Source organism: Gnatocerus cornutus, chromosome 3 (assembly GCF_029298725.1).
Source record: "Gnatocerus cornutus isolate USDA-ARS CGAHR chromosome 3, icGnaCorn1.1, whole genome shotgun sequence".
Lineage (NCBI taxonomy): Eukaryota > Metazoa > Arthropoda > Insecta > Coleoptera > Tenebrionidae > Gnatocerus > Gnatocerus cornutus.
In genome coordinates this window covers 12,580,315-12,604,742 of record NC_142235.1, presented here as the reverse complement: position 1 = coordinate 12,604,742, position 24,428 = coordinate 12,580,315, and the positions used below count along the sequence as shown (strand labels likewise).

The 24,428-nt window shown below is 42.0% G+C and overlaps 7 protein-coding genes across 14 annotated transcripts; 2 read left to right on the top strand and 5 right to left on the bottom strand.

Moving 5' to 3' along the window:
• Positions 1-10: 10 nt before the first annotated feature.
• On the bottom strand, positions 11-11,203 carry LOC148177030 (uncharacterized). Of its 4 annotated transcripts, none has more exons than XM_088032069.1 (7): positions 10,897-11,203; positions 5,717-5,914; positions 3,930-4,088; positions 3,810-3,881; positions 3,260-3,354; positions 2,971-3,115; positions 11-2,921 (listed from the first exon to the last, which is right to left on the bottom strand). In XM_088032069.1, the coding sequence occupies exons 1-7, from the start codon at positions 10,943-10,945 to the stop codon at positions 793-795; spliced, it is 2,847 nt and encodes a 948-aa protein (XP_087888195.1). In that variant the 5' UTR covers positions 10,946-11,203; the 3' UTR covers positions 11-792. The 4 variants fall into 4 exon arrangements, with proteins under 4 accessions (XP_087888195.1, XP_087888196.1, XP_087888194.1 ...); XM_088032070.1 differs by lacking the exon at positions 10,897-11,203 and adding an exon at positions 7,494-7,557; XM_088032068.1 differs by having other exon boundaries at positions 3,810-4,088.
• LOC148177031 (uncharacterized) lies at positions 10,169-10,883 on the bottom strand. Its single transcript, XM_088032072.1, has 2 exons — positions 10,305-10,883; positions 10,169-10,239 (listed from the first exon to the last, which is right to left on the bottom strand). Exon 1 carries the CDS (start codon positions 10,676-10,678, stop codon positions 10,340-10,342), a length of 339 nt encoding a protein of 112 aa, XP_087888198.1. The 5' UTR covers positions 10,679-10,883; the 3' UTR covers positions 10,169-10,239; positions 10,305-10,339.
• A 439-nt stretch (positions 11,204-11,642) lies between the features above and the next one.
• On the top strand, positions 11,643-13,787 carry LOC148177029 (uncharacterized). The gene is made up of 8 exons (XM_088033502.1): positions 11,643-11,838; positions 11,889-12,023; positions 12,066-12,322; positions 12,372-12,743; positions 12,793-12,936; positions 12,986-13,145; positions 13,189-13,486; positions 13,533-13,787. Exons 1-8 carry the CDS (start codon positions 11,692-11,694, stop codon positions 13,739-13,741), a joined length of 1,722 nt encoding a protein of 573 aa, XP_087889628.1. The 5' UTR covers positions 11,643-11,691; the 3' UTR covers positions 13,742-13,787.
• Positions 13,743-15,139, bottom strand: LOC148177028 (mitochondrial potassium channel-like). Its single transcript, XM_088033503.1, has one exon. It carries the CDS (start codon positions 14,596-14,598, stop codon positions 13,777-13,779), a length of 822 nt encoding a protein of 273 aa, XP_087889629.1. The 5' UTR covers positions 14,599-15,139; the 3' UTR covers positions 13,743-13,776.
• Hcs (holocarboxylase synthetase-like protein) lies at positions 15,094-21,569 on the top strand. Of its 3 annotated transcripts, XM_088033501.1 has the most exons (10): positions 15,094-15,181; positions 18,096-18,328; positions 18,379-18,540; positions 18,590-18,743; positions 18,791-18,941; positions 18,990-19,454; positions 19,500-20,187; positions 20,235-20,814; positions 20,863-21,076; positions 21,121-21,569. In XM_088033501.1, the coding sequence occupies exons 2-10, from the start codon at positions 18,119-18,121 to the stop codon at positions 21,296-21,298; spliced, it is 2,802 nt and encodes a 933-aa protein (XP_087889627.1). In that variant the 5' UTR covers positions 15,094-15,181; positions 18,096-18,118; the 3' UTR covers positions 21,299-21,569. The 3 variants fall into 3 exon arrangements, with proteins under 3 accessions (XP_087889627.1, XP_087889625.1, XP_087889626.1); XM_088033499.1 differs by having other exon boundaries at positions 18,791-19,454; XM_088033500.1 differs by lacking the exon at positions 15,094-15,181 and adding an exon at positions 17,902-18,025 and having other exon boundaries at positions 18,791-19,454.
• On the bottom strand, positions 15,152-16,738 carry LOC148177027 (microtubule-associated protein 1 light chain 3 alpha-like). 3 transcript variants are annotated; one of them, XM_088033505.1, is made up of 4 exons: positions 15,802-16,738; positions 15,661-15,761; positions 15,507-15,613; positions 15,152-15,459 (listed from the first exon to the last, which is right to left on the bottom strand). In XM_088033505.1, exons 1-4 carry the CDS (start codon positions 15,926-15,928, stop codon positions 15,297-15,299), a joined length of 498 nt encoding a protein of 165 aa, XP_087889631.1. In that variant the 5' UTR covers positions 15,929-16,738; the 3' UTR covers positions 15,152-15,296. The 3 variants fall into 3 exon arrangements, with proteins under 3 accessions (XP_087889631.1, XP_087889632.1, XP_087889633.1); XM_088033506.1 differs by having other exon boundaries at positions 15,661-15,752; XM_088033507.1 differs by having other exon boundaries at positions 15,661-15,749.
• Positions 21,570-21,846: 277 nt separating the features above from the next.
• On the bottom strand, positions 21,847-22,868 carry Reg-5 (Rhythmically expressed gene 5). The gene is made up of 3 exons (XM_088033504.1): positions 22,677-22,868; positions 22,454-22,625; positions 21,847-22,395 (listed from the first exon to the last, which is right to left on the bottom strand). The coding sequence occupies exons 1-3, from the start codon at positions 22,776-22,778 to the stop codon at positions 21,995-21,997; spliced, it is 675 nt and encodes a 224-aa protein (XP_087889630.1). The 5' UTR covers positions 22,779-22,868; the 3' UTR covers positions 21,847-21,994.
• Between the last annotated feature and the right edge of the window lie 1,560 nt (positions 22,869-24,428).

Sequence of the window (24,428 nt, the reverse complement as noted above, 5' to 3'; positions counted from 1 at the left end):
GAAAACAAGCTTTATTAGTAATTTTCTTTATTTTACAAATTTTGCAAAGGCACAACTCTCAAAAATAACAAACATTATAACAATAATAACTAATAATAGGACAACCAAACGAAAAGAAAAAAAGAAAAAACTCCATACATGCGCAAAACAAACTTAACACTAAACTTACATACATACAGTGTCTTTTTTGAAATGTTACACCCCCTTCCATATTATATTGTCGCGATAAATTTACACATGAACAATGAATAACAAAAGAGCCGAGGGTGCATATATCCCAACCATACGAAAAAAAATTGCACTCTACTTTTACATTCTAAAAAGACAACCAATAGAAATGAGCAAATGGCATCGTAACACTAGTGACAGGTGAAATCGAACCCAAAAAAAAATTCGACTAAAAACTGATCGTCATTTGAAGGAAATTCGGCTGTCGCTAACATAGTAGAAACCGCGACACGGCCCTCACTTGTCCCCTATATATCTATATAACAATAACGATTCAACATGACAGAACAATCAATAGACATTAGATTTACAAAGAGACATTTTTAAGCAGTGTGACGCACTTGAGTCCTGCCTTAAGCGTATAACTCAGTCTCTTCGAGCAGGCCTAGGGATAAGGGGGGGGGGGGGGGGGGGTGAGTGGGGCGAGATTGACACCATAATAAGTACAAACCAGTGTCTCAACAGTCTCTTGTTTTCACAAGACGTAGTGCGTCACACTCATTTCATTATCACCAGATCTAAGCCGAGGGGAGAACGTTTTAAGTACCGTCACGGGTGCCAACATCACATGATGCTGCAACAAATAGCCCTGTAAGGCAAGTTTCCGTGCTTTGGATAGTTATTCCTGAGCTCCTGGACCTCGGCTTGTGTCTTCAGGTACTCTTCGTCCTTTCCGTAAACACTTTCGTAGTCTTCCAAGACCTCCTCCGCTTCTTCAATCGAAGAAGTTGAAGTCTTGCGCGTCTCCTCCCCGCAGGAAAAAACCGTCATTTCTTCCTCACCACCGAACTCCTTGAAGATGGTGCTCGGGCTCTTTAAGATTTCGACGTCCGGGGTGTTCTCGCGTGTACGGGTCATCCATTCCTTCACTGCTTTGGTGATGGGGTAGAGGCTGTCGTCGGTCGCGATCGCGTCACCACCCCCAACAGCATCGGGGGTGGTGGGTTCACCTAAAAAATCGCCCGGATTTCGATCGAGGGGTGGCGCCGGTTTGAGTAAAGTCGGATTCGTGAGTAACCGACTGTAATTGGGGTTTTTGATGTAAGGGTGCGTTTTTTCCACGCTTGACTCTCGACTTGATATGTTGGTGATTATTGACTTGAAGAAGGTGTCATTAGAGTCGATGTTCATCGCTTTGATTTTCTCCTCGAGGTTGCTATACATCCCTCTTTGAATCAGTTTATCCAGCTCTTGGGACACCTCTACGTTCGTCTTCTCCATCGACTCATCCAGAAGGAAGTCGTAGGAATCGTCGTTCACGTTGAGGGTGGCACTGGAACTTGATTGGCTGCTTTGAATGGAAGTCTTTGGAGGTGTTTTCTTCTTCTTCTTCTTTGCCTTTTTCTCAGGTTCTTTCGTTTTTTCTTCTTCAGGCTGCTCTTCGTCAACTTTCTCTTCTTTCGTTTCTTCGACCACGACAGGTTTCGTTTCTTCTTCCACCTCCTCCTTTTTCACTTCGGACAAGTCCACGTCCGTAATAATCACTCTTCTGGTGACTGGAGGAGGCGTCGTCTTCGCTTGGCTCTTCTTTGCCTTCTTCTTCGTTTTCTTCTCTTCGGGCTGTACCGGAGGCGGCGTAGGTGGTTTCGGTTCGGGCACAACAGGAGGCGGTGTCGGAGCTGGTGGTGGTGGTGGCGGCGGTGTTGGTGGTGACGGTGACTGTACCTCCACAACCACCGCAGGAGAAGCAACCACTTCTTCAACCGCCTCAACACTCTCTTCTTCAGTCTTTTCTTCCAGCTCTTCCACGTTCTTGTTCTTTCGTTTCTTCCTCGATACCGATATCCACTCGTCGGCGCTCTTCGGCATCACCTTCTCTACTTTCTGGTGATTTTTCGTCACACTTTCTTTCGCAATCTTGTTCATCTTCGTTTTCTCGGCACTTTCGGGTCGTACACTTGGAGGAACCATCGATTTCTTCAACGTTTCGGAATAGTTCCTCGCTGGTTTTGGTGGTTCTTCCTTCTTCGGGCTGTTCTGCGTCTTCGTCCACGTTTTCCTCTCCTCTTTCCTTAGCTCGACTTTCTGGAACTTGTGTCTTTTCTTCGTTACATTCTTCGTTTCTTCCTTCGTCTCGTTCTGCTCTTTGGCCGCTTCTTCCAGCTTCGACACGATCCTTGCAATGTCGATCTGATTCTTAGGAACTTCAACCGTTTCTATCGTCTCCTCCTTCTTCTCTTCTTCCTTTTCTTCCGCTTGGTTCACCGGTTGTTTATAGGGAACGAAATTGACAAAGTTCTGAGGTATGAAATTGATGGGAATACCAGGCGGAATAAATGCGTTGAATTCGCCCATCGGGTTGATGATGGGTACTGGTACAAAATTCGATGGTATTTTAATAAATTGGACGTTCGCTTCCATGGGAATGGTTTCTGGTTGTCTGTACGCTCTCGGTACGAACTCTTCGGCGTCCGGTTTGAGATCATACTTCGTGGGTTTATTGGGTTCTTGAGAGTCTTCGGGTTGTGCGTTGGCGTCTTCTGTTAGTTCCGGTTCCGGTTCGTTAGATTCCGTCACCGGTTGTGGTGGTTCTTCCGCCGCCGCTTGTGCTACTTCTTCAGTCTTGGTTTCTTCCTCGTCGCTGAAGATTTCGTCAGATGATTCGGATGTGCTGCCTTCTTCCTTCGACCGTGAGACCTTTCTTCGTCGGCGTTTCTTCACGCGACGCGGTTCCGGATCGCAAGTCGGCACGTCTGAAGAAGAACGAAGATTGATTTAAGTACTTGAAGATGGTCCACTTACCTTGCGATTGACACGCGTCGCCACTGTAGTAGTACCCCGGATAAATGACATTGTAGACAGGGTTCAACTCCGAAACGTTACTTGGCGTCTCGCTTTGACTCAGATCTTGACTAGCTTCCTCATTGTTGGGACTCGTCGATTCCGTCTGAAAAAGCGCGCCAGATTTGAAATTTCCCGCCAAAAATTTGCTCTATTCTAGACGTGCTATTTTCGCCGGCAAATATTGAGACATCGCGATGTTTGAGCTTTTGTTTGTCGTGTACTCATTAGGAAGATTTTGTTTACTCACCAACGATCCTGTACTAGATCTCTTCGTTTTCACGTTGGTATAGTCTGGGTAGTACGTGGGTGGATTGTACACCATGACGGGATACGGCTCGAAACCTGCGAAGGAAAAATGACACTGATTATGAATGACATTTTGAGGATGACAAGGACGTAAGAGATGCGTGAGATGTAAATTTCCAACGCAACGGATTGCGTACGTTTTCGTAAGACCGGGGAAATTCTTGTCTGTGTTGGTAACAACGCGTTTCGTAATTTATGAGTTATTTGAGGTTGAGGTTTTTCTTTATTACGTATAATTCCGTGTCAATAAAAACACGGAAAAAACATTGTTCGTGACCATAAATATTTACGATTTTTCGGAAAGCAAACTTCCCCCCTCCCTCGTCTCGTTCATTCTAACAGAAGTTCATCAGGTTCCACTTTTATCCTGGCGCCATCCCAAGATTTTTTGCACACACCTCTTGTCTATCATTCGTGTTATCATTAGTGCCAACTTAATTAATACCCCATTGCCGATACAATGTTAACAATCTCAGAGGAAGTATACTCACTGTTAACGTAATAGATTCCGTTCTGATCGACGAAACCATTCGGGAAGACGAACTGCGACTCGTATTCTAAATCTGCAAAATTTTGGTTAACAGAGGTTGGTAACAATGACGAGTTGGTACCAGTGGATTGGTGGTCCGGAGTTCCGTTTCCGGTGGAGTTACCAGTCGACGTGGTGGAGTTTCCTGTTGACGTTTGGGTCTGGTAGGATTTTGGTTTGTTCAAGTAACCCTTCTTAAATAGTACATCTTGTCTTGGTGTCGTAATGCGCGTATATTCGTCTGGAAAAAAAAGACGCCATATTGGATTTTCTACATACTGGAAGCCGCCATCTTGCTTTTCACACGATACATACTTAAAACGCCATATTGAATTTTTACATATGCGAAGCCGCCATCTTGTTTTTCACACGACATGCTTTATTAATATTAACAGGCTTATTACCAACTTAAGATTAAATTATTTCTGCCTCGATCCATCTTTATCCGGTTAATTGTCTCCCACGTCTCTACTAAATGTCGCTCCCGAGTAAAATATTTACTTCCGTTCGTTCTCTTCGCATGTGGGACCGAATATCGAATTCTGCCTTCACATTTAATTTCATAAGAAGCTTAATCGGGGATGTTGAGATTCCCTCGGGGAGTAATTTCGTACTTTACGCCCTTGTTTCGCACATCTAGAGCTCTGGATGGCTCTTTACCAATATCCCATTATAGTTTCACGATTGTATTATTTTTAGAAAATCGAGGTAAGAAAAGTGAGGAAACCGAAATCAATACAGCGGCGGCACAGATTTACATAAGTGAGATTAAAGTGCCGACGTCGAGCTTATAATAGAACTACATAGTGTAGTATTTGTTTTTTATTTTTAACGATGAAAATGCATAACTTCGCCAAAACTTTTTTAGAGAACAAATAAATAATGAACTTTATAATATTATGTCTGCGAGTTAATTATAAGGCAAAGTTTAATGATAATTGGCCAATAAGGAAGCTAATTACTTGATTACGAATGGAAGTTTTTATTTAGCCTAAGCGTTTGGGTCCTTTGAGCCGGATTATAAAAGCGATGTGTCACACGTTACGCTCACGGTTCTTCACGCGACCAATTCTATCTATACATTGTTTCCATGACCAAAAAATCCCATCTCCGCTAAATATAGCAAACTCGTAAAGCACGAAGAAAAAACTTTGGCATAGGAAGATGTATGCGACTTGTGTAACATTAAGAAATTTATTAATCTAAACACGTCATCCTTTATCTAACTTGCTCTAAATCGTTAATAAAATAATTCTTAGCCTTTAATTATACCATCAAGTGCCAACATCGCTAATTATCCTTCCAATTGGCCGAAAATTACGACACGCACACTATCAACGCGTTACTTAAATGTCGTCTTTTTGGCAGTGCTTCGAAATTTTTGATAAAAATTTTGCGTTCCCAACCTTCTGGAAGTACCTGCCGTAAATCGGTAGCGACGTATACGAGCTTCCGCTACTTATCTGACTATAAATTTTACTTATCATAAGCACACTGTTTTGACGGTTATATGGTTTTTTTGATTTTTTCGTGTTTACAGCAGTGAAACGATTTGGCCGCCGCATGCACGCGCCCTTTGATCTTTCTCTATTGAACGCACTATAAATAGACGTGTTCCGTAATAAATAATTAGAGATTATTGTTTTTCACTTTGTTGTTTGTTTGGAAAGTTTCAAAGATTACCACCAAGTCCAAAAAACGGAAAAAACCACCATAGGCGGTAGATTGTATGTTTTTGTTTATTCCGTTTCTCAAATAAACCAAATTATCGAAATGAGCTAAATTTGTTTGTTTTGGTCCTTGGAGCCAGATCTAACAAGATGGTTTTAACGCTTCAATTGTCACGAAATATGAAAATCATTTCCTCACCTTCGTTGAAGGTAGTTTTGTTTTCACTGGCAGTGCTGCTGGACCTCGTCGATTTCGTGCCATCGCACTGATATCTTCTCGTGGGCGTTGACTGACTAGAATACGTGAAACGCGAATAATACGATTTTTGCGGGTATCCCTTGGGCACGTGGTGACCCGAGGTCGTGGTATTTGATTCTTCGCTGTCGCTGTGTTCATCTGTTGACATCAGAAAGACACAAATAGAAAAAAAGACGATAATTTTAGGACAGGGACGAGGTAAAGGCTAAGGACGGCCGTTTTGGGGCGGGCGAATAGAGGACGTTTCGAAATGGGTTTGACGCAAGATGCTCTTTCGAAACGTATTGCCCAATGCCCAATGCCCGCTGGTGCGCCTGAAAACTCCCCGCGTTGGCGTGTTGTGGACGCTGGCGCCACCTGTCCACCCCCTGTATGACCAACAACTTCCGGAATTGTTCCAATTTTTGGCCAGTTGATAAGTGGTGCAAAGTTCGACACAACTGTATTGTTGGCACAAATTCGAAAATGAGGTTATCGACTTAAGAAAAATGGTTTTGGGAAAGAAACCGATCACAGGTCCATTATCTCTGACATTCGGATCGGTTAAATATGAAAGATATGTTTATACATGTTATCGGATAAATAACAACCTTCACCGTTTGCCAATTTCGCCATTAACGATAACGGAAGCTTTCGAAAAGATTATTATGTCTGTATTTTCGTGATATATTGTGAAATAACAACAGTTTTCCATAGTTATGTAACAAATGCTTTGTTGTAATATGGTGTAACAGTCATCTTCCGTTTAATGCGACATCATTCATGTTGATAAAAGAAACTACCTGACTTGTAAATTACACCAATAAGTGAGCAAACAGAGGACTATACAAATATACTTGTTGGGATTTATGATTAGTGATGTAAACAGTTACAATGTAACAGGATTGACGGCGTGGACACGAGCAAAGTCACAGTTGCGGTGACACGCGAATGACAATAGCCAAAAAACAAAGTTGCCAGCAACCAAACCAGAGCTGAAACCTATTGAAAATTCAATGAACATTGCACACCTGATCTAACACCCATTGAAACGTTGTGGTTTCCAAGTTTTTTAAAAACGCTGGGAATTCACCTTGACTTCTGTAATATTTGTACATCCAGCATTAGACTCGGAACTGAAACGCATTGAATTCCGTTAAATTTGAACGCTAAACCTCTCCTTGAACTGTACGTTATTTTGACAGAGAAAGACTAGAATAAACTACAAAGCAAACACGAAACAAGCGGCCACCCGACCTGAAACCCATTGAAAACTCGTGGTGTACACTAAATATAATTAGCTCCTTTGTAAGTATTTTTAGTTTCAACTTGAAACGTGACATCAAACTTTGAAAATGTTTGCTTTTACACGTCGGATGCGACACGTAACGCTAAATTATCCAGAAATAAAACAGGGAAAAACTCCCTCGGGAGACATTTCCATTTGCTCGCCTCGCCGTCAATTAGACCGTTTATGAAACAGGAAATGAACGTTTCAGGTGGCTTTGGAAAAACAAAACGCAAAACTCGGTCAAATGTCAGATAACCGATCTAAAAACAAAGTAAACGAATTAGCTATAAATTAGCCACGATAAACACGAGATAAGAAGAATTGGAATTTTTGCTGCCGGTAGTCAATCCGTGTCATTCCGAATGACACGACTTTCAATTTTTTCCATTCAAGTGATCGGCGCCCGCTAGTCTAACGATAAAACAAAAGTCAATGACAGTTTCTTACCGTTCGTTGCCTCCATCCCGAAACCCCATCTGACTACTCCCGTTGTCATGACATCATACTATATACTCCCTTCCCCGTTTTACGAAAACGTGACTTTCTTGGACGCTTTCAATGAACTTTTTTTTCCTATTCATAGAACCTACGCGTGATCGTGTTTTTCCCCTTAACCTTCGACTTTCGAACAACTGACACATGTCAATATTGTGACCTTGAAATGTCGATGTTATCGAAAAATGCCGACTTCCGGTCGTTTTCGCGGATAAATAAGCGCGAGATGACGCAACTTTGCTGGGACCGAAATAGTAGTCACGGGAACGTGAAACGAACAAAATTTTTTTAGAAGTATCGAATGTGCACGTGGTTTACGGATTTAGACGCGGGGAACTCGTGATTTTGCATGCGGTTTTCGCTAAAATTACTATTTTTCTAGCAGGGAAGATTAATCCCTCGTTTGAACCAGATTCGGCGCCAATTGAAATCCGGTGGTGTAGAAATTTCAAAAGGCCACCAAACTGGGTGAAATTTTGTGAGGTCTAAACTAGACTTGAAACAGTTAAGAATACATGAGCAGACTAAAATACCGACTGAATCTGTGGTGTTGAGTGAGGGCTGTGCAAGAACAGAACTAGCCGCCCAATTTCAAGTTGACTTGCGCCCTTGCAAGTGCAAGTTGCCGTAGCGAAAACGGCATACGTTGACGCAACTTTGCGTCGGCTTAAAATTAAACAAATATAATTAAAATAGAAAGAATTTGGCGGCGACCTATCCATCCAGATCTTTATTTTCCCGCATTGAGTCATCATAAATCAGTCCAATTTTGCGATCAGAACATCCCGAGGTCATCAAATCTCATAATAAAAATGTCGACAGCTGCTTTCGGCATTTTTCACGCTTTTCCCTTGTCAAAATCTCATTTAATTCCTGCGGTATAAATAGCCGCAACATTTGCCTCCTAGACAAGAAGTAGCGTCTAGTAAAATTAAATAGACGGACGAATTTACCGACAAGACATTAACAAATACCAACATAAATCAAGCGTTTGAGCTTCAAAAATAAAAATCCCACGTAAAATAAAATAATCCTGTGATATAAAAGTCACAAGTTTCTATTCTAAAATAGCTCTCAGAGATGTCGCCGAACTATATTTGTTTCAATTATGATTTATGGCCTATTTAACGGTTGGTTTGTACTAAAAATGACCGTAACAAAGCAGATATTGTTTGCTGTGTCATTACATCGAATTACCGTAATTACGAATTGACGAGGAATAGAAATGTCAACACGCAAATGTCTTTTACGTGGAACGGGCCTTCTGCCCGGAAATTACAAATAGTAATACAGGAGGAGCAGATTTTAATCCCGTTATCATTTGTGAAGATATTTATGACATCACTGTTGACTTTATCAGGTCTGTTATCACTGAACAGCTTAAGACAACTTGGATAAAATCAACGTATTTTAAGGTCTAAATTTATGAGGCAAGGCGATAAGACCTCGTAGGCGTTAATATAGACTTGGGTGATAAGCTGAGGGCTCGAGAAATTTAGTGACAGCTGGCTTTGAAATTGAGAAAGCGTTGGTACCTCTGTCGATTCTTAACCTCAAACTGCCATTCATTTTCTAAAAACGATTTTTAGTTCGAATCGCCCACATGGATCTAAGGTCAAGTATCAAACTGATAAGCTCTTTACATATTCCCGACGAATCAGTTCAAAGCAAATAGACTTAAGAGGTTCCGAGTAAACACAGAATGGAGTGTGTCGTAAAAATCTCGGTCGAAAATCAAGTTGGCACCAGTAAAACAATATCAATTAGATATCGCTCTTTGAGAAACGAGCTGGCTATTACATTGTTTTCAAACATTTTTAAAAAAGAATGAAATTTTTCTTAATGAATTTTATAGAATGGGGGCAAAAATAGAATAGTGACATTAAAATATAAATGTTCTTATCGCTAGTGCCAACTTTGTGCCATAAAATGAAACAGGCGTAATTTTATTGTATTGAACCGCCACGGCTCATTAAAAAAATTAGAAGAAAATTCATGCTGGCGCCAACTGGAAGTTTGTGGTGCAAATGACGTTTTTGATTTTGTTGACATTTGACACAGGTAAAGGAATTGAAAATGAATACATGCAATTCTTATCCATTTGTATAAAACAATCGCTGCCTGTAAAATGTCAAACCTATCATTTACGTTTTAGTGACCTGATATATTGTATGAAATGAAACATTTGACGAAGCGGTGCCAATTTTGACACTTACAATGTTGGGTCTTTATGATTATGGCGCAACAAGATTGCCTGGCAAAAATTTCGGAAAATATGGCATCTGGAAAGACTGGCGGTGCCAAAAAAATTCCAATTACAAATAGAGGTGCAAATAACATCTCAACAATGACATCCGAGTAATCTCAAAATTGTTTTCGTTGCCTTTATTTTAATCTAACATAAGTATATTATGACACATGATCATAGCTTGCTTGATATAGAACCTGGCGCGTCTTTTGGCATTCCAGGTCATTTGCACCACGAGTTCTGTGGTGATGCTACGGTACCCTAGAAAAGCGGGAACCGTGTACTTTAGCCTCTGGACTCGACAAATATTGTTTGTTGGAAGATTTACAACGGTTAGTAAACTGATAAGGATGATAAGACGGTATATCTTGTGATTTTTTCCACGTTTCGTAATGAACCACAACTGCAATTTTTCGTTCGAGGAGTTTGAACCCGGTACGCCACTGGACTCTGTAAACACATTGCGTAACAATGCGAAATTTTTTAATCGTGATTAGCGTAATTACAAAACGTACTTAGACCGGAGATAATTACGAACAAATTGTTATCATTAGTAGGTCAATAGGTTCGAATTTCGTCGTCGCGTCCAGGTAGATCGATAACAAATAAGTCTTAATCCTGCGGGACTCTCTTCCCGGGTGTGGCTTTTTTCCCCAAATTCCCAAAAACACGCAATCATCGATAAAAAGCCGCCCCCGGTACAGTCTGACACAACATCTTGGCAGAAGTCATCTATGCAAATCGAGATTTTATTGTAACGCCAGTGGCGTAACAACTTCGATAAATCACATCGAAAATTATAATCATAGATTCTATTCCCATCCAAACGACTTGGCAGCCGCCGCCGTCGTCGCTCCCCCCACGTGACATCCCAGCGTTGGTCTTCCATCTGTCACTTTTGACGGACGTTTTTCGTTTGTTCCGCACACGTGACATTAACTAGAAATAGTCGTCTAGATTCGAACGGTGACCTTGAACTCACCTGATGGAAATTTAAATATTTTTTCCGCCCCAGACACACCCAATGCCGGCCGGCGAGGAGAAAATTCCGGGGAAATTCCGGGGAAATTCCGGGGCAAATGTCAAAGGTCAAAGTGCGGATCTTACCAGTGATTGTTAATGTGCGCCACCTGGTCCTGCGACCCTTCTTTCCCATTTTTCACTCAACCTGTTTCGGTCACTTTAAATCCAACATCCGTACACAACTTTCCCCAGAGAAAAGCACAGTTTTTTTTTTACCCCGCGTGTACACTCGAACAACTATTCCGAAATCACATCACCTTCTGAGTTTTGCCCCGCTTTACCCCATCCGCTACAGCATGATTGTTACCAGTGATATTACATAACTCGAAGCGCACGTTATCGACTAAATTGTCTGCATATCCACGAAAACTCTGCGCCGGAGCGCCGCTTCTTCCACTATTTTGTAATCGATCGGGGACCCTCGGAAGTGCTCGGTTTCGACGCCGCCGCGTCCGACCTTAACATGGCACCGTTTAACCCTATGAATCCACAAATTTTGTATTTTTACTTGAACTATAGTCACCCCGAAACCGAAATAACGAGACGACGCTGGAGGGGGGCAAACAAACGCAACTATCGCCTATAAAACCTAGGTGTATATAACAATCCAGTCGTAAATTTTGGTCCTTTGAGCCAGATCACATCGGTACCAAGCAAGTAATTAAGTAATTAAAACTTAATGGATAAAGGAGCGTTGGTTCTTGTTCGAATTTGCCAGCATCTAAAGTAATTGAAAGAAAACAAGTAGAAAAATTGGCCATTGCGTCATCTATCAACCAGTAGCTATACTAATATCATCAGCAAAAGATTCCATTTTTTACAGCGCCATCTGGCGACTTGTTTCCGCCCGTCAGTGTTCGCCGAATTCAATTTTGGCTCATGGAGCCCCCCGACGCCGCCGAGGTGCGCCTCAGCGACGTCTGCCGCGCCTGTTTGATGAAAACACACGATATGTCGAATTTCGCTCCAAAAACCGATCAAACTTCCGAAATAATCGCAATGTTGGCATCGGTCGGCAACATTGAGGTTATGTCAAGTAAACAACATCTTCGAAAAAATCACAATTTCGTTTTCAGATCGAAATAAACGAGTTTTTACCGTCTTATCTCTGTAAGCCATGCGAAGAAAAGTTAAGGTTATCTTACGACTTTCAGTTGTTAATTCAAAGATCAAACGAAATCATTCGAGAGTGTATGAATGGGGGCGATATGGTAATGTACAACCATGGAAAGGGGGTGATAATGTTGGTGTAGGTTTCAGAGGAGGCTCCCGAGGACGATAAGTCCAACATTGAAGATATTCCCGAGATTAAAGTTGAAGAGACTCTCCTTATTGTTAATCCAGTTATAAGAAGAGCCTCAAAGACCGTGGAGCAGTTTTCTGCCGAAGAAGTCGAAGAAGCGATTCGCGAGCACCAGGAGAAGTACACCACCAACACAGAGTGTATAAAATGTGGCTTCCTCACAAGTCACATAAAGGCGCTCTCCGCTCACATGTCGCGCCTCCACAAGTATACAACCCCCCCCTCCTAGTCCGCCCCCATAACGGTCTCTTTTTAGGGACATCAAAGACCGCTGGTGCGCCGTCTGCAACATTGAAGTCGACAACTTACCCGAGCACACCGCGGCCCATGTAGAGACCCACTTTAAATGTAAATTCTGCGGAAAAAGATTCTCATCAGGGGGGCACCTGTACGAGCACTTACGCTGCCACTCTAACGTGAAGCCCCACACGTGCTTTATATGTCACCGGGGCTTCATCGCGTACAGACACCTCGAAAAACACCTGAGGGTGCACATGAACAATCGCTTATACAAATGTTCGTTGTGCCCCGCGAACTTTGCAGGGCGCAGCGCCCTGAAAGCCCACCTTCAACGACACCACTCTCCGGTTAAAAACGAAGAAAACTGTGAAGTTCCCGCATTAAAACTGTAAGCCCCCACCCGATGCCTTGTTACCCCCATAATTCCTGTTTTGTAGAAGTCACCCCCAGAACTTCTGCAAGGTTTGTAAGAAGCGCGTGCGGAGTTTAGAGAAACACACTGAGCGCTTTCACGACCCTGCCGGGGCCCCCACTAAGAAGACGGAGGGTATTCTATGTCCTCAGTGCGGAAAAAAATTCAGGTTGGTACTACTGACGCCGTTTACTCCGTTTTTTTAAGTCATCTGGCAGTTGTTTGTCTCGGTTTCGTCTCCACATGCGGACCCACACCGGGGAAGCCCCCTACAAATGTCAATTCTGTGATAAACGCATGACGAATCGTAACCACCTAACAATGCACGAGCGGACCCACACCGGGGAAAAACCTCACGTTTGTACAATCTGTGGCCGGGTAAGTTCTAAGTTGGTACGACTGCCACTAACAAGAATTCTAGGGTTTTTCTCAAACCAGTGTTCTGAACACGCACATGCGTATCCACACCGGGCGCCCCTACAAGTGTGATATTTGCGCGAAACGGTTTTGTAGAGTTGCGCAGTTGAGATTGCACCTGCGCAAACATACCGGGGAAAAACCGTATCAATGTGACCTGTGTGAACAAGCCTTTAAACAAGCGAGCCATTTGACAGAACACAGGAAGCGTCATAGCAGCGAGCGTCCCTACAAATGTTCCCAATGCGAGAAGAGCTTTAAGCAGTTATCGACTTTAAAATCGCACCTCACGATACATACAGGTTTGGAGGTTGGTAGTCGTGATTGTTTCTAGGGATTTTGTTTTAGGGGAAAAACCGTTCAAGTGTAGTCAGTGTCCGTACGCGTGTCGGCAAAGGTACAGTCTAACGCAACATATGAAACAACATAGTGTGGACGCCCCTGACCCTGAGAAGCCTCATTTTTGTAGGTTATGTCAAAAGGGGTACAATACCATGGCTATGTTGATGTCGCATAACGATCTAGTGCACAGTGCGTTTAACATAATAGTCACTTGAGAACTGGCAACATTTTATTACTTATAAATACAGTTTTAGGAGGAAACTAATTTAAAAATGACTAAAACCACAGCCCCCGTTGCCGCGAAATATAAAATCTGTTTGGTTTTCGCTTCATGCTCGCGCTCGAGCATTAATGCAACTTCATTTTGCTTGAAATTTATCAAGTCAGTTAATCGCGAAGTCTCACTTTTCACTAGATTTAGTATGTCACTGGACACCTCACTCGAAAGCTCCTGAGGGGTGTTCTGAACCACACTCTCTTCAATAAACCTCTTTAAATCGTCTTTTCGCAAAGTTGTGTAACAAAATGCAAGGAATGATCCCACTATACTTAAAATAATCCCAAAATACTTTGTATACTCCAACTGAGCCCTCTGCTTCTCATGCGAGTCCCTCACTGCATTCGTAAACGCCGTAAACAACTCCCTCTCAGCTTGATCACACTCCTGGAACAACCTCACAACCTCATTCTCCTCCCTCAAAACAACAGTCTCCTCCTTCATTAGAGTGAAGAACCTCTCCAAATCCTCCTGTCGCCTAACCTTGTGAATCTCATCTTGTAATTGGTTGGATTTCTTACGAATCGCAGCGAGGTTCCGCCCCGTTTCGCGCCGCCTTTCTTGGGCTTCAAGAAGGCGCTCCTGCAGGGACACCACTCGATCCTGGTACAACTTCACCTCGTCTAGTCCAAGGAACTTGGTGTACCAGTTATTGATGCTCGTCATTTTCTTGAGAAACGTTTCATTGCCGACAGTTTTAACACTACGCCACACCAAAGGGACGTCGGATCTGAGACGAGTTAGCACTTGGTTGACTGTGGCCAGGTGAAAGTGGCGCAGCGATGTGAAACGCATTGTGAGCCCCTTTGCATGTCACCGCGAGACGGGGGCAAAAGTCACTGACAACACCGGACAACACATGGTTTTGACAGCTGTCAAATATCAAAACAGCCGTAACTGTAGTCACTTCCAAAAATCACCCAATTTTCTTTTAAAAACATGTGGAAACGCGTTATTAATATTTCAGGTCGCTGCGTTCTTCCGTTTTTGGGTTTTTGTTGTTGCTTTAAAGCCCTTTTATGGTAATAAGACGTAATTGTAGCCACAGCGATTTATGTCAATGATAGTTGACGCGCAGTGTTGCCACCTCATTTCAATTGGTTTTAAATGGTCTTATTTACATCTTTTTGGGGCGTGAAGATGAAACTCGTTGCTCTCTCAGGGTGACGGCAGTGAAATTACAGTGGGATCTCGTTTTGGGAGCTTGGAAAATCTTTTCAACTGTCAAACGTCAACAGGGCTGCCAACTCGACGCCGCGAAAGTGTCGCATCGCAAAATTGCATCTTATCACTTTTGTGGGCAAATTCCGCTGTTTACGCCGTAAAATCGGTAAAAATGGCCCCCCGCCCGAATCTGGCGTCATGAAAAAGTCTCCAGGTGAGTGCCCCCATCTCATGAAATCAATGTATTTAAAATGTACAATTCGAAGCTCATGCGGTAATAAAATATAAACTATGAACACACACACTTAATACTATGTACAGGAGAGGGGTTAAGCGCCGAAGACTTCTTGTGATGCATAAGTGATGTAGAGAAATCCATCTGGAGCTGCATGCTCGCTGTAGACCTCAGCCAGAGTTCTTGAAAGACTAATCATGGAACGATTATTGACTAGTAGATAGAGAGCGTTGGTCGGTTCCAGCTGGAGTCTGTTTCTACAATGAAACGTGACATTATAGCCCCCTTGTGTCGTTAAGATCACCTTATAATAGTCTGGAACTGCGACATGGTGATCTCCTGGGGCACCAAAAACTTGCACTTATCTAATTCCGGCAAGGTCTGCTCTTTTCCGTACCGTTTGATAATGATCTAGAAACCACTCATGAGCCTTCATCAAAATTTGGGGGTACACTTACCGGAATCTTAGTCGGGAACTTAACTCTCAATGCCAACACCTCTTCACATCGCGAGTCTCCGCTCGTTTCACTGTCACCCATATTTCCATCTACTGAACAAACTGCGAATAATAAAAACCGGCGATAATGTGAAAAAACTACCTGTTTTTCTGCATTGGTGATTGAAATTGAGATCCTTTATCTTCCCGTTCATCACTTTAAAAGGACAACTGTTGTTATTTTCGCACTTGTACGCGAACAAGTTGTCGCTGGTATCCGTGAGATACATGGGGGCTGTTTTCGTGCAACTCGCGACCGAACAACGCTCTCAAATCGAATAATTAAGAAGCGGAGACCCCCACTACTTCGCGATTACTTCTTTATTATTGACTGATAGTTAAAAAAGTCGGAATAACAATGTGATAAAGGCGAGCGGGGACGCTTCTTCGGGGGGTTTTTCTACCAGCGCCCCAATTTGACAATCCTTCACACATTTAGTTTCAATGTGTCCATGGCCGCTACACGTTCTCATTACATTTTTATCTTTGTTTCTTCGTGATTCGCCTTCTTCATTAATTATTTTTTCTAATTTTGTTGTTCTAATGTCTCTTTCGTTTTCTTCTCTTTGTATTTTTTTCTCTCTAGATTCTTAGTTCATTCGATTTTGTCATTCTTCATTTTCCGTTATTCCATTCTTATTTCTCATATCTCATCAGTTTCTCTATATTCTAATTAGCCGCTTAAACTGCTCTTTTTTTACCCCAACTCTGTTGCATTTTCAATCTTCTTCCTTTCATTTTTTTTCCAGATTCGTCATTCCTCTTTGATTCTTTTTGCTTTTTAATTTCTCATATTTGTTTGTATAGTTTCTCTATATTCTTTTCATTATCCTTTCCATATTTTTCTATAGTTGTTTATCCAGATTTGCCATTATAATTTTTAGCTACTTTATACTGTTATTACTTTCATTGTTCTGCATTCTGCTTATTGTTTCTGTTAATTCTATCATTTTCCAGATTTGTTTTTTTTTTACTATACTTCTTTCTATATTCGTTCATCTTTTAACAATCTCGTTGCAATTACACTTCTTTTTACCGTCCCTTTTTCGTTTTCTCCCACTTTCCCTTCAAAGTCCATGTAGTTAGTCGAGCCAATGAACTTATCCAGCGATAAAAATACGATAATCTTGTCGTGATTGTTTATATTTGTGCACTTTATTGGGTCCCCCCTTTCATTTTTCAAGAAATAATTCTGGAACGCTGTAATGCAACAACGAGTTCAAATTGTTACATGATAATCTTAATTAAAATTTATATTTAGTTTATCTGTTCACACTTAATAATTTATTACACTGAAAAGAAATAATTTTCACATTTTATAGCGCCAAAAAAATGAGAGTAATGAGTTCGACGATAGCGTGGTTCAGGGCAGCTAGTAGGGGAGAGTAGAACAACGAGTACCGCAAAACCAAAACGCGTCGATCTAGCATGCCGTGGAATATTTAACGAATCTAAAATTTCACTTCTATAAACAAACAGACTTTAAGTTCCATCGCCTACTCAGACGATGTTTTTATTCAATCAATGCAATTACGTAAGGCGTCATTTTTTTCGGGCAATTTGTCGCATGATCTTGATTAAGATGCACTAATTGGTATCAATATTTACAAATTTTCGTACAAACAACTTTGAAAATTTTTAACTAATGAGTGTGATATTGTGAAGGACAAAAATAGGGCACGCCGGAGTAAAATAAATCTTATTTTGAGCACTCGGTACAGTTTCCAGTCCGTGCCCGAATCAAGATTCGCTGACCCAAAGTCAAAAGTTCATCGCTCATTGTTAACGATAATTTTTGCTTTGCTCATATTTATATAACAATCGTCAACTTAAAAATACTTTTATTGTTGTATGTTTACAGTGGATGATTATACACAGAAAATATCAAGGATGGTGTAGTATTTATAAGAAATATTTTTTCTTATTGTTGCCAAGTGTCCTGAAAATTTTGACATTTCTTGACACGATAAAAGAAATCGCGATGCATCACCACACAAACATTGAATCAGGTCACTGGTGCTCCAACAAACAAATGACGAAAGGAAAAAAAAACGAACAAACAAGAGAGTCATTGATTATGATCAAAGTTTAAAAGGAAACTGTAGCGTTCGACATTTAACCTAGGCAGCCAGTAATACACCCACGTATATTTTTTTCCAAATCGTAACTTAATTAGACAGTATTATCTTGTGTTTTTCATAATATTATGATTGACGGACGTAATTACCCATTCAATGAAGTCCCTCGGACGCAAACTGTACGATAAAATGAATTTTTTCGTCCGATTTAAATAATTTTGTTACAAGGTCCCTTCGTGATAAACAATGGTAAGATTCCTCTAAATCCCTCAGCAACAGGATCTAGGATGTCTTGATACAATTTGTTTCTATTTTCCAGGTCCGCGCCCCCCTTAAACCAGCATGCTCTTCACTCTCTGCTACGCCTACGCCACTGTAATGCAGTGGTGGCGTTTGCGGACACTCAGCCGGAAACTGAACGGAACTCTGAACGACCAAAACGCCCTTTTGGTCTGTTCAGGGGCGTCCGTTCACGACAGCCGAAAACATCGCAGTCTGGAAAATCTACTTTTTAAGACGGATAATCGCATCGCTTGTACAATAGTCCCTAAAGTAATGAAAATTCTTTGGTTTTTCTCTCATTTTCACTGTTTTTTTCTCAGCAAAAACTCAATTTAAGTCAGTGGATCGCTTTCCCGAAGAACCTCCGATACTTCCCGATCTTCATCGAAGACAACGCGGTGTCTATAAATCAAGGAGGCATCTTCATATTATTGCAAGCTGTTTTAGATAATTACGTTAAACATCAGAGTGAAGTTATTCCAGTAAGTATGGTATAGTTAGAGTGACTTAAGTCAGTGGGTGGGGCTTCAGATGGAGAATTTCGGCGAGCTGATTGGTTGGAAAGCTAGCGATTCGTTCGAGGTTGTGATCAAAACCGACTTAGACCACTTAACGAAACTCATTAACCAGTTTTCGCAAAGTGACGTGGATATCAACCACGAACTGAAACTGATAAAGATTGAAAGTGAGTGATGAAGACACCACGACTTCTACTTATTGAATATTTCGTAGCTGTGGACGTGGAAGGCTCGGCAACTGTCATAAAATACGACAAGAAGTACCTGAAGGAACAAACATTGAAGTACTCGTACGCTCCCGTGCATTGGAACCGGTTCGTGGCCGACGTCAAGGAGTTGTACTCGAAGATTCGCGACATTACCAAGTACTCCTTTCATTTCTGTTTTCTTGTCACCTTCTTCTTTTTTTCTAGTCCGAAAATCAAGATTGAAAATGGCTCCCCGAAGTGTTTTGAAAGCACGAAATCAAAGAAAGAGGCGAAGAAGAGCGAAGATAAGAACACGCTCGATGTGAAGAAGGAAGGGAAGAAAGGATCGGAAGATAAAAACACGTTAGATGTTGCTTCTTCGGAACACAGGCGACACAAGAAGAGTAGAGAGGGCGCCAAAAGTAAAGAAAGTACTAGTAAAAGCAAACACAAAGGAAAGACCGTAGAGGAACCACCGAAGAAAGAACATAAACATAAACGCGCGGCAAACAAATTGGTCAAGCAGAGCTCGGTGAAGGAAAACGAAGAGGTGAAAGTTGAAGTTAAGGCAAAAGTGGAGCGGGATGGAGGTACCGCTCCGAAACCACCCAATGTCTTGGTCTACGCCGACAGCTTGGTGACCAAGGATAACGTGAAGAGGGTACTCTTTTCCATTCTCAATAAAGAGAGGTTTGTGGTGGTACCAAACCGCACCAGGTAAAGTCCTTGTTGTAGGTACACCATCTATGACCTCCCGACCTCCTCCAAGCAAACGGGCTGGGACAAGTCTACTACTCTCGTGGTGGTCTGCGGTAGCGTCCCTCCGGATTTAACCTCGAACCTCATCCAGTACTTCCTCGCGGGAGGAAAACTCCTCTGCCTTTGTAGCGACCTCATGTACAGTGTCCTTTACACGTTCACCACTGCGGAAGTCCGCGAGCACGAGCTCGTCCGTTTTTCGTACGGCTCCTGGGAAAGGGTCAAGATGATGCATCATATCTTCTGCTATCAAGCATCTCCGGCGAAAAAACAATTCAGTAAGGACTCCGAATCCAACCATAGTAGCAACGGGTCTAGTCCGTTGGCGCCTCGACCGCCGTCCAACGTCGAATTGAGACACAACGAGAAGGATTATAACATCCAAGTGCAGGTTTTGGGGACGGAGGAGACGTGGCAGACACCCAGTTTGTTGTTGGCGAAAGTGAAAACCTCAGCGGGAAAGGCGGTTTTTTCACAGGTCCACCTGGAGATCGATCCTGAGGAGTACGAGAACGATGAAGACAAATATCGGTCGCTCTTGAGTAGCAATGAAGCCAGGTTGGAGATCCTGAAGGACATCCTCGAGAGTCATCTAGATCTGAGCTGTGATGACAGTTTTGGGAAGGTGCAGTACAGCCCCGGGTACTTCTTAGGAAGATACGATGTGAGTACCGTAAAAAACTCGACCCAATCGCAGGTCTATTCTTCTAGGCTAAAATGAACATGATGTCCGACTGCGAGAGCATCTCCAACAGTCAACTCACTTGCGACAAAATCGGCGTCGTCTTCTGTGGTCACAACGTGGATCCTGGTCAAGCCACCAGCATCCGTTTACCAGTCCTCATCCATTCCTGTCCTTCAAACTTCTCCACTTTACAATACTACGAGACCTTAGAGACTGAAGACCTCGGTCGCCTAGTCATATACACTGACATTTTAACCAGCTCTCAGCATCTTCTGACGAAGAAGTTGAGGCACGGGTTGGTGGTAATCCCTCGGCAACAAACCAACGGCATGGGGCGTTCCAACAATGCGTGGTTGTCGCCGATGGGCAGCGCCTCTTTCTCTCTTCAAATGCACATTCCTTTGAATACGAACATGGGACGATGTCTTTCCATGATCCAGCATCTAGTCATGGTAGCTGTGATTGCCGCCATGAAAAAGCATGGCTACGAAGACCTTAGTCTGGGCATAAAATGGCCTAATGATCTTTATGCCGACGGGTCGGTCAAAATTGGCGGACTCATGGTTTCTTCCGCTATTTTCTCAGATATTGCTGTTGTAAATATAGGTTAGTTGAGCGCCACCTCTTAACTGGGTACTATACCATGATTTCTAGGTTGTGGTGTAAATTTATCCAATCAGAATCCGACGCTTTGTATAAACGATCTCATTGAACGATCCAATAGAGAGAACGGCACCTCCCTCCAGCCTCTTCCTTACGAAAAATATTTCGCTATAGTGTTCAACGAATTGGAGAGGATCTACAGTGAGATTCAAAAAAACGGAACCGAGGCGTTGGTCAAGTTATATTACAAATACTGGCTGCACAGGTAAAATCCTTTTTGTGTTGATCACACTGTATGTGCTTTTCCAGTGATGCTGATGTGACGATACGAACGGAAAATGACGAATCAAAACCTGCGAAAATCGTAGGGATTGATCCGTTTGGATTTTTAAGCGTGCGATTGGCGGATGGATCACTGACATCGGTGCAGCCGGATGGTAATACCTTCGATATGATGAATGGATTGATCGCGCCGAAGAAATTTTAAGCTGTTTTGTGGTGTTTTTCTATTTTTTTAAGTCGGTGTTTTCATCTTGTTGTTGTCTCTTGGTGTAATGCAGATTCCGAATATATGATGTTGGCTAGTTTGAGTCAATGCCCAATGCCCAATGCCCAGGGGTTGAGGAATTTTTTTTTTCGTTCCTGCAATACCCAATGCCTAGGGGTCGGTGTGATATTTTTATTTTTTTGGTTTATAGAACTGCCAATTGTATATTTCTTTTCTTTTTGTTATAAAATGAAACCTCCGTTTTAGTTTGTTTTTGTGATATTGTTTTTGCCCACCCTCATTCCCAATATTGCCAAACGCAACTCTATTAACCTAAAACTTTATTGAATACAAATTCAAAGCTTTTAACATCATTGCCTTGTCAATCAAAGGCTCTTGAAAGAGTTCATCAGCCACCGTCCTTGTCAAGCTGATGTCATCAATCACTGCTGGCGATTTTTTATACGCTCTCCAATGACTCATCAATGTTACGAATACATTAAGTCGATGAAATATCGATCGTCAAAGGCCACAGAAAACTTCATAAATCACACGCTCTAGGACATAGTACGTCCCCATTTTTTATTTCCAAAAAAGAAAAATGAGAACGCCTCATCAACACTATCACAATGTGACAAAATAAATACTATAAATTAACAGATCACACAATAAATACACACATATCACAAAATGTCTCTACAAGTTAGGAATTTTCACTTTGGACAGTTGGTACTGCCTGAAGTCTTCATCGTGGGGTATTTGACTTGTACTTCCCCCGACAGGTCGACCGTCGGGATAAACTTTAACTTCGAACGGTTTCCCTGTCGTGGTGGAGGTATATAATTGTTGAAATCTTGTATAAGCTCCATTTTTCCGTGTATTGTAGGCATTCGTGGGGTACGTATACTGTGGTGTTCCTGATTGGATGGTATAAACGAAACCTTTAGGAGGAGGCACCCTATATATGTTGTCGATTTTAGCCGAAGCAGCACCGAAATCTCCAAAAGAATCGTCCTCGTTACTGTTCGGTGCGTGAGTAGTGGGACGAGGGTTAGAGGTCTTCATCATCTCATGACCCTCCATCATCGAATCCCATACTAAGATAAACATTATCATTATTATTATTATCATTGATTTTTTATAATGAGGACTTACTGATGTCATTGGCCCCCCTTTGGTAAGGGTCCATGGTATCGAGATGATCTTCCGGCATGTCCTTGAGCTTCCCAAGGCCATATTTTAACAGTTCTTTATTACAGTTGACGATGGTCGACTTGCCGCAAAACTGTTCGACCTGATTAGCGAACATCGAGTACAAGTAGGACATCTATCAATAAAACAAATTAATCTTTCCGATTTTCCTCGCTTTTTCACTCACTTTCTCCTCTTTGCTCAGAAACTCCCACATCGGAATCGCCGAAGACTCCACCGCTGCTAAGTAACAAAAGCACAACACCAAAACAAACGCGTGCGATTTCATTTTGGGAAAGTAGAACACTCTGTATATTATCGTCTTCGCTCGTATGTGTACGACTCGGTTGTGTGCGATCGCCGCTTCGTTCACTTGTTTTATATGGCGTACGTGACGTCATTATCCGCATTCTTTGCCGGCCGGGGAATCCGTTTTGTTTTTGGATGTTGTTGTGTCGTGAGATGAATATGCTTTTGGAATTTTTCATTGTTGCAAATTTCTATATTTAGGAAAAGACGACTCAAAGATCTATAGAGACGCGCTTCTACAGCCTGTGGGTGCATAATGGGCGGCGATGCATGGTTTGTTTGGTGCTTTCGCAGCCTTGATAAATTTGCACGTCGATGCTAATCTAGAGAAAATCCCAACGGAAAACGCGAGAATTTTCATGCCCACGCACACATGCACAGCGCCCCGCGTTGGGCGCCTAAACATACTACGGATGCGTGTTGGGCGCCAAGCAATGCACTGTATTTCGTGTTGTAGAAACAGAAAATGATGCCTTTGGGCGCCAATGTAAGTCCATTTGAGTCAATTTTAGAAAAACCCACCTTGGGCGCCAAAATTTAAGTAACTATATTAATCCAGGAAGTAAAATACCAATTTTTCATCGTCACTGTGTAATGGTAATAACAATCAAAAATAATAGCCCAATTATATGTATAATTTTTAGCTAACAAGTTCCCCGGAACTATAAAAAGCGCAAACGCAAAAAACCCGGAGTCGCAGCTAATTATAAAAGATAATTTCCTAAACATCTCGGAATCCACGACCATTAATAAAAATCGTGCTCGTTTATGAGATCCTGCAGAGAAAAAAACACTTTAAAAAATCAACAACTCAATTCGAGCGTAATTTATTGACCAACGTAAGCAACAGAAAAACCCAAGAAAACTCTTAAATCAAAGCGCGAACCAAAATATTTTTGTTTACGAATTTCAACTTTCGGTAACCTCCCAGCCTTGGTCTTTTTCTTCAAATTTATCGTAGTTGGCAGTGATCGTCCTTGACCATGGAGGACCCTACCGAGAAAAATCAAGAGACGCAGTGAAAGTTTTTTCCTTTAGTCATCCAAGATATCGCCGTAGTCTATGGAAAGTGAAGAGCGTTGACTTGGCCGACAAAGGTCTGAAGAAAGTCAAAGCGAAGAAAAAAAACTGAAGATTACGAAGAACAAGTCGAGAAATTTCTACTGGGGCAATGTCAAGAACGAAAGCGGCAATGCGTTAAAGTGAATGCGTTTGTTTTGTTACAGATAATGAAAATCAAGAAGGCGTGAATTCGTGAAGAAAGTCACGCACGAAGAAATCGCGAGATTGTTGTTTTGGTTTTGATCTAGTAGGCGTTGAGGATTACGTCAACGGGCAACAGGTGGAATGATGACCCAATTCCTAGATCCGCATTCGAGATAAAATTGGAGGTCACCTTGGGAATGAATTTCGGAAAAGGGAAGACAAGGTGTGAAATTTTGGTCCTTCGAGCCGGATCTTTCGTCATGTCGTTAAAACAAATCTTTGGTTAATGAAAGCGCAAATCACCTCACTGCAGTAAACCTAATTTATAATCATTACCACTTATTCTTTCGTTCAAGCAGGGTCATGTTGTTCTAGTAACACCTCAGCATTGTCGATTATCTCGTCTGCAATTGTAAGGCCGAAC

Bases quoted from the DNA above. Each gene is read 5' to 3' on its own strand.
- LOC148177031 (XM_088032072.1), bottom strand. From the start codon at position 10,678: ATGGAAGACCAACGCTGGGATGTCACGTGGGGGGAGCGACGACGGCGG.
- LOC148177030 (XM_088032068.1), bottom strand. From the start codon at position 10,945: ATGGGAAAGAAGGGTCGCAGGACCAGGTGGCGCACATTAACAATCACT. The intron at 4,089-5,716 runs GTGAGGAAATGA...TTTTTTTTCCAG, and splicing joins CAAAACTACCTTCAACGAAG to ACGAATATACGCGCATTACG. The intron at 3,355-3,809 runs GTGAGTATACTT...TTTCCTTCGCAG, and splicing joins CGGAATCTATTACGTTAACA to GTTTCGAGCCGTATCCCGTC.
- LOC148177029 (XM_088033502.1), top strand. From the start codon at position 11,692: ATGGAGCCCCCCGACGCCGCCGAGGTGCGCCTCAGCGACGTCTGCCGC. The intron at 12,744-12,792 runs GTAAGCCCCCAC...CCTGTTTTGTAG, and splicing joins GAAGTTCCCGCATTAAAACT to AAGTCACCCCCAGAACTTCT. The intron at 12,937-12,985 runs GTTGGTACTACT...GTCATCTGGCAG, and splicing joins CAGTGCGGAAAAAAATTCAG to TTGTTTGTCTCGGTTTCGTC.
- LOC148177028 (XM_088033503.1), bottom strand. From the start codon at position 14,598: ATGCGTTTCACATCGCTGCGCCACTTTCACCTGGCCACAGTCAACCAA.
- LOC148177027 (XM_088033505.1), bottom strand. From the start codon at position 15,928: ATGTATCTCACGGATACCAGCGACAACTTGTTCGCGTACAAGTGCGAA. The intron at 15,762-15,801 runs GTAGTTTTTTCA...TATTATTCGCAG, and splicing joins TCACCAATGCAGAAAAACAG to TTTGTTCAGTAGATGGAAAT. The intron at 15,614-15,660 runs GTAAGTGTACCC...AGTGGTTTCTAG, and splicing joins AGTTCCCGACTAAGATTCCG to ATCATTATCAAACGGTACGG.
- Hcs (XM_088033499.1), top strand. From the start codon at position 18,119: ATGCTCTTCACTCTCTGCTACGCCTACGCCACTGTAATGCAGTGGTGG. The intron at 18,329-18,378 runs GTAATGAAAATT...TTTTTTTCTCAG, and splicing joins CTTGTACAATAGTCCCTAAA to CAAAAACTCAATTTAAGTCA. The intron at 18,541-18,589 runs GTAAGTATGGTA...GTGGGGCTTCAG, and splicing joins ATCAGAGTGAAGTTATTCCA to ATGGAGAATTTCGGCGAGCT.
- Reg-5 (XM_088033504.1), bottom strand. From the start codon at position 22,778: ATGAAATCGCACGCGTTTGTTTTGGTGTTGTGCTTTTGTTACTTAGCA. The intron at 22,626-22,676 runs GTGAGTGAAAAA...TTTTATTGATAG, and splicing joins TTCTGAGCAAAGAGGAGAAA to ATGTCCTACTTGTACTCGAT. The intron at 22,396-22,453 runs GTAAGTCCTCAT...TGTTTATCTTAG, and splicing joins AAGGGGGGCCAATGACATCA to TATGGGATTCGATGATGGAG.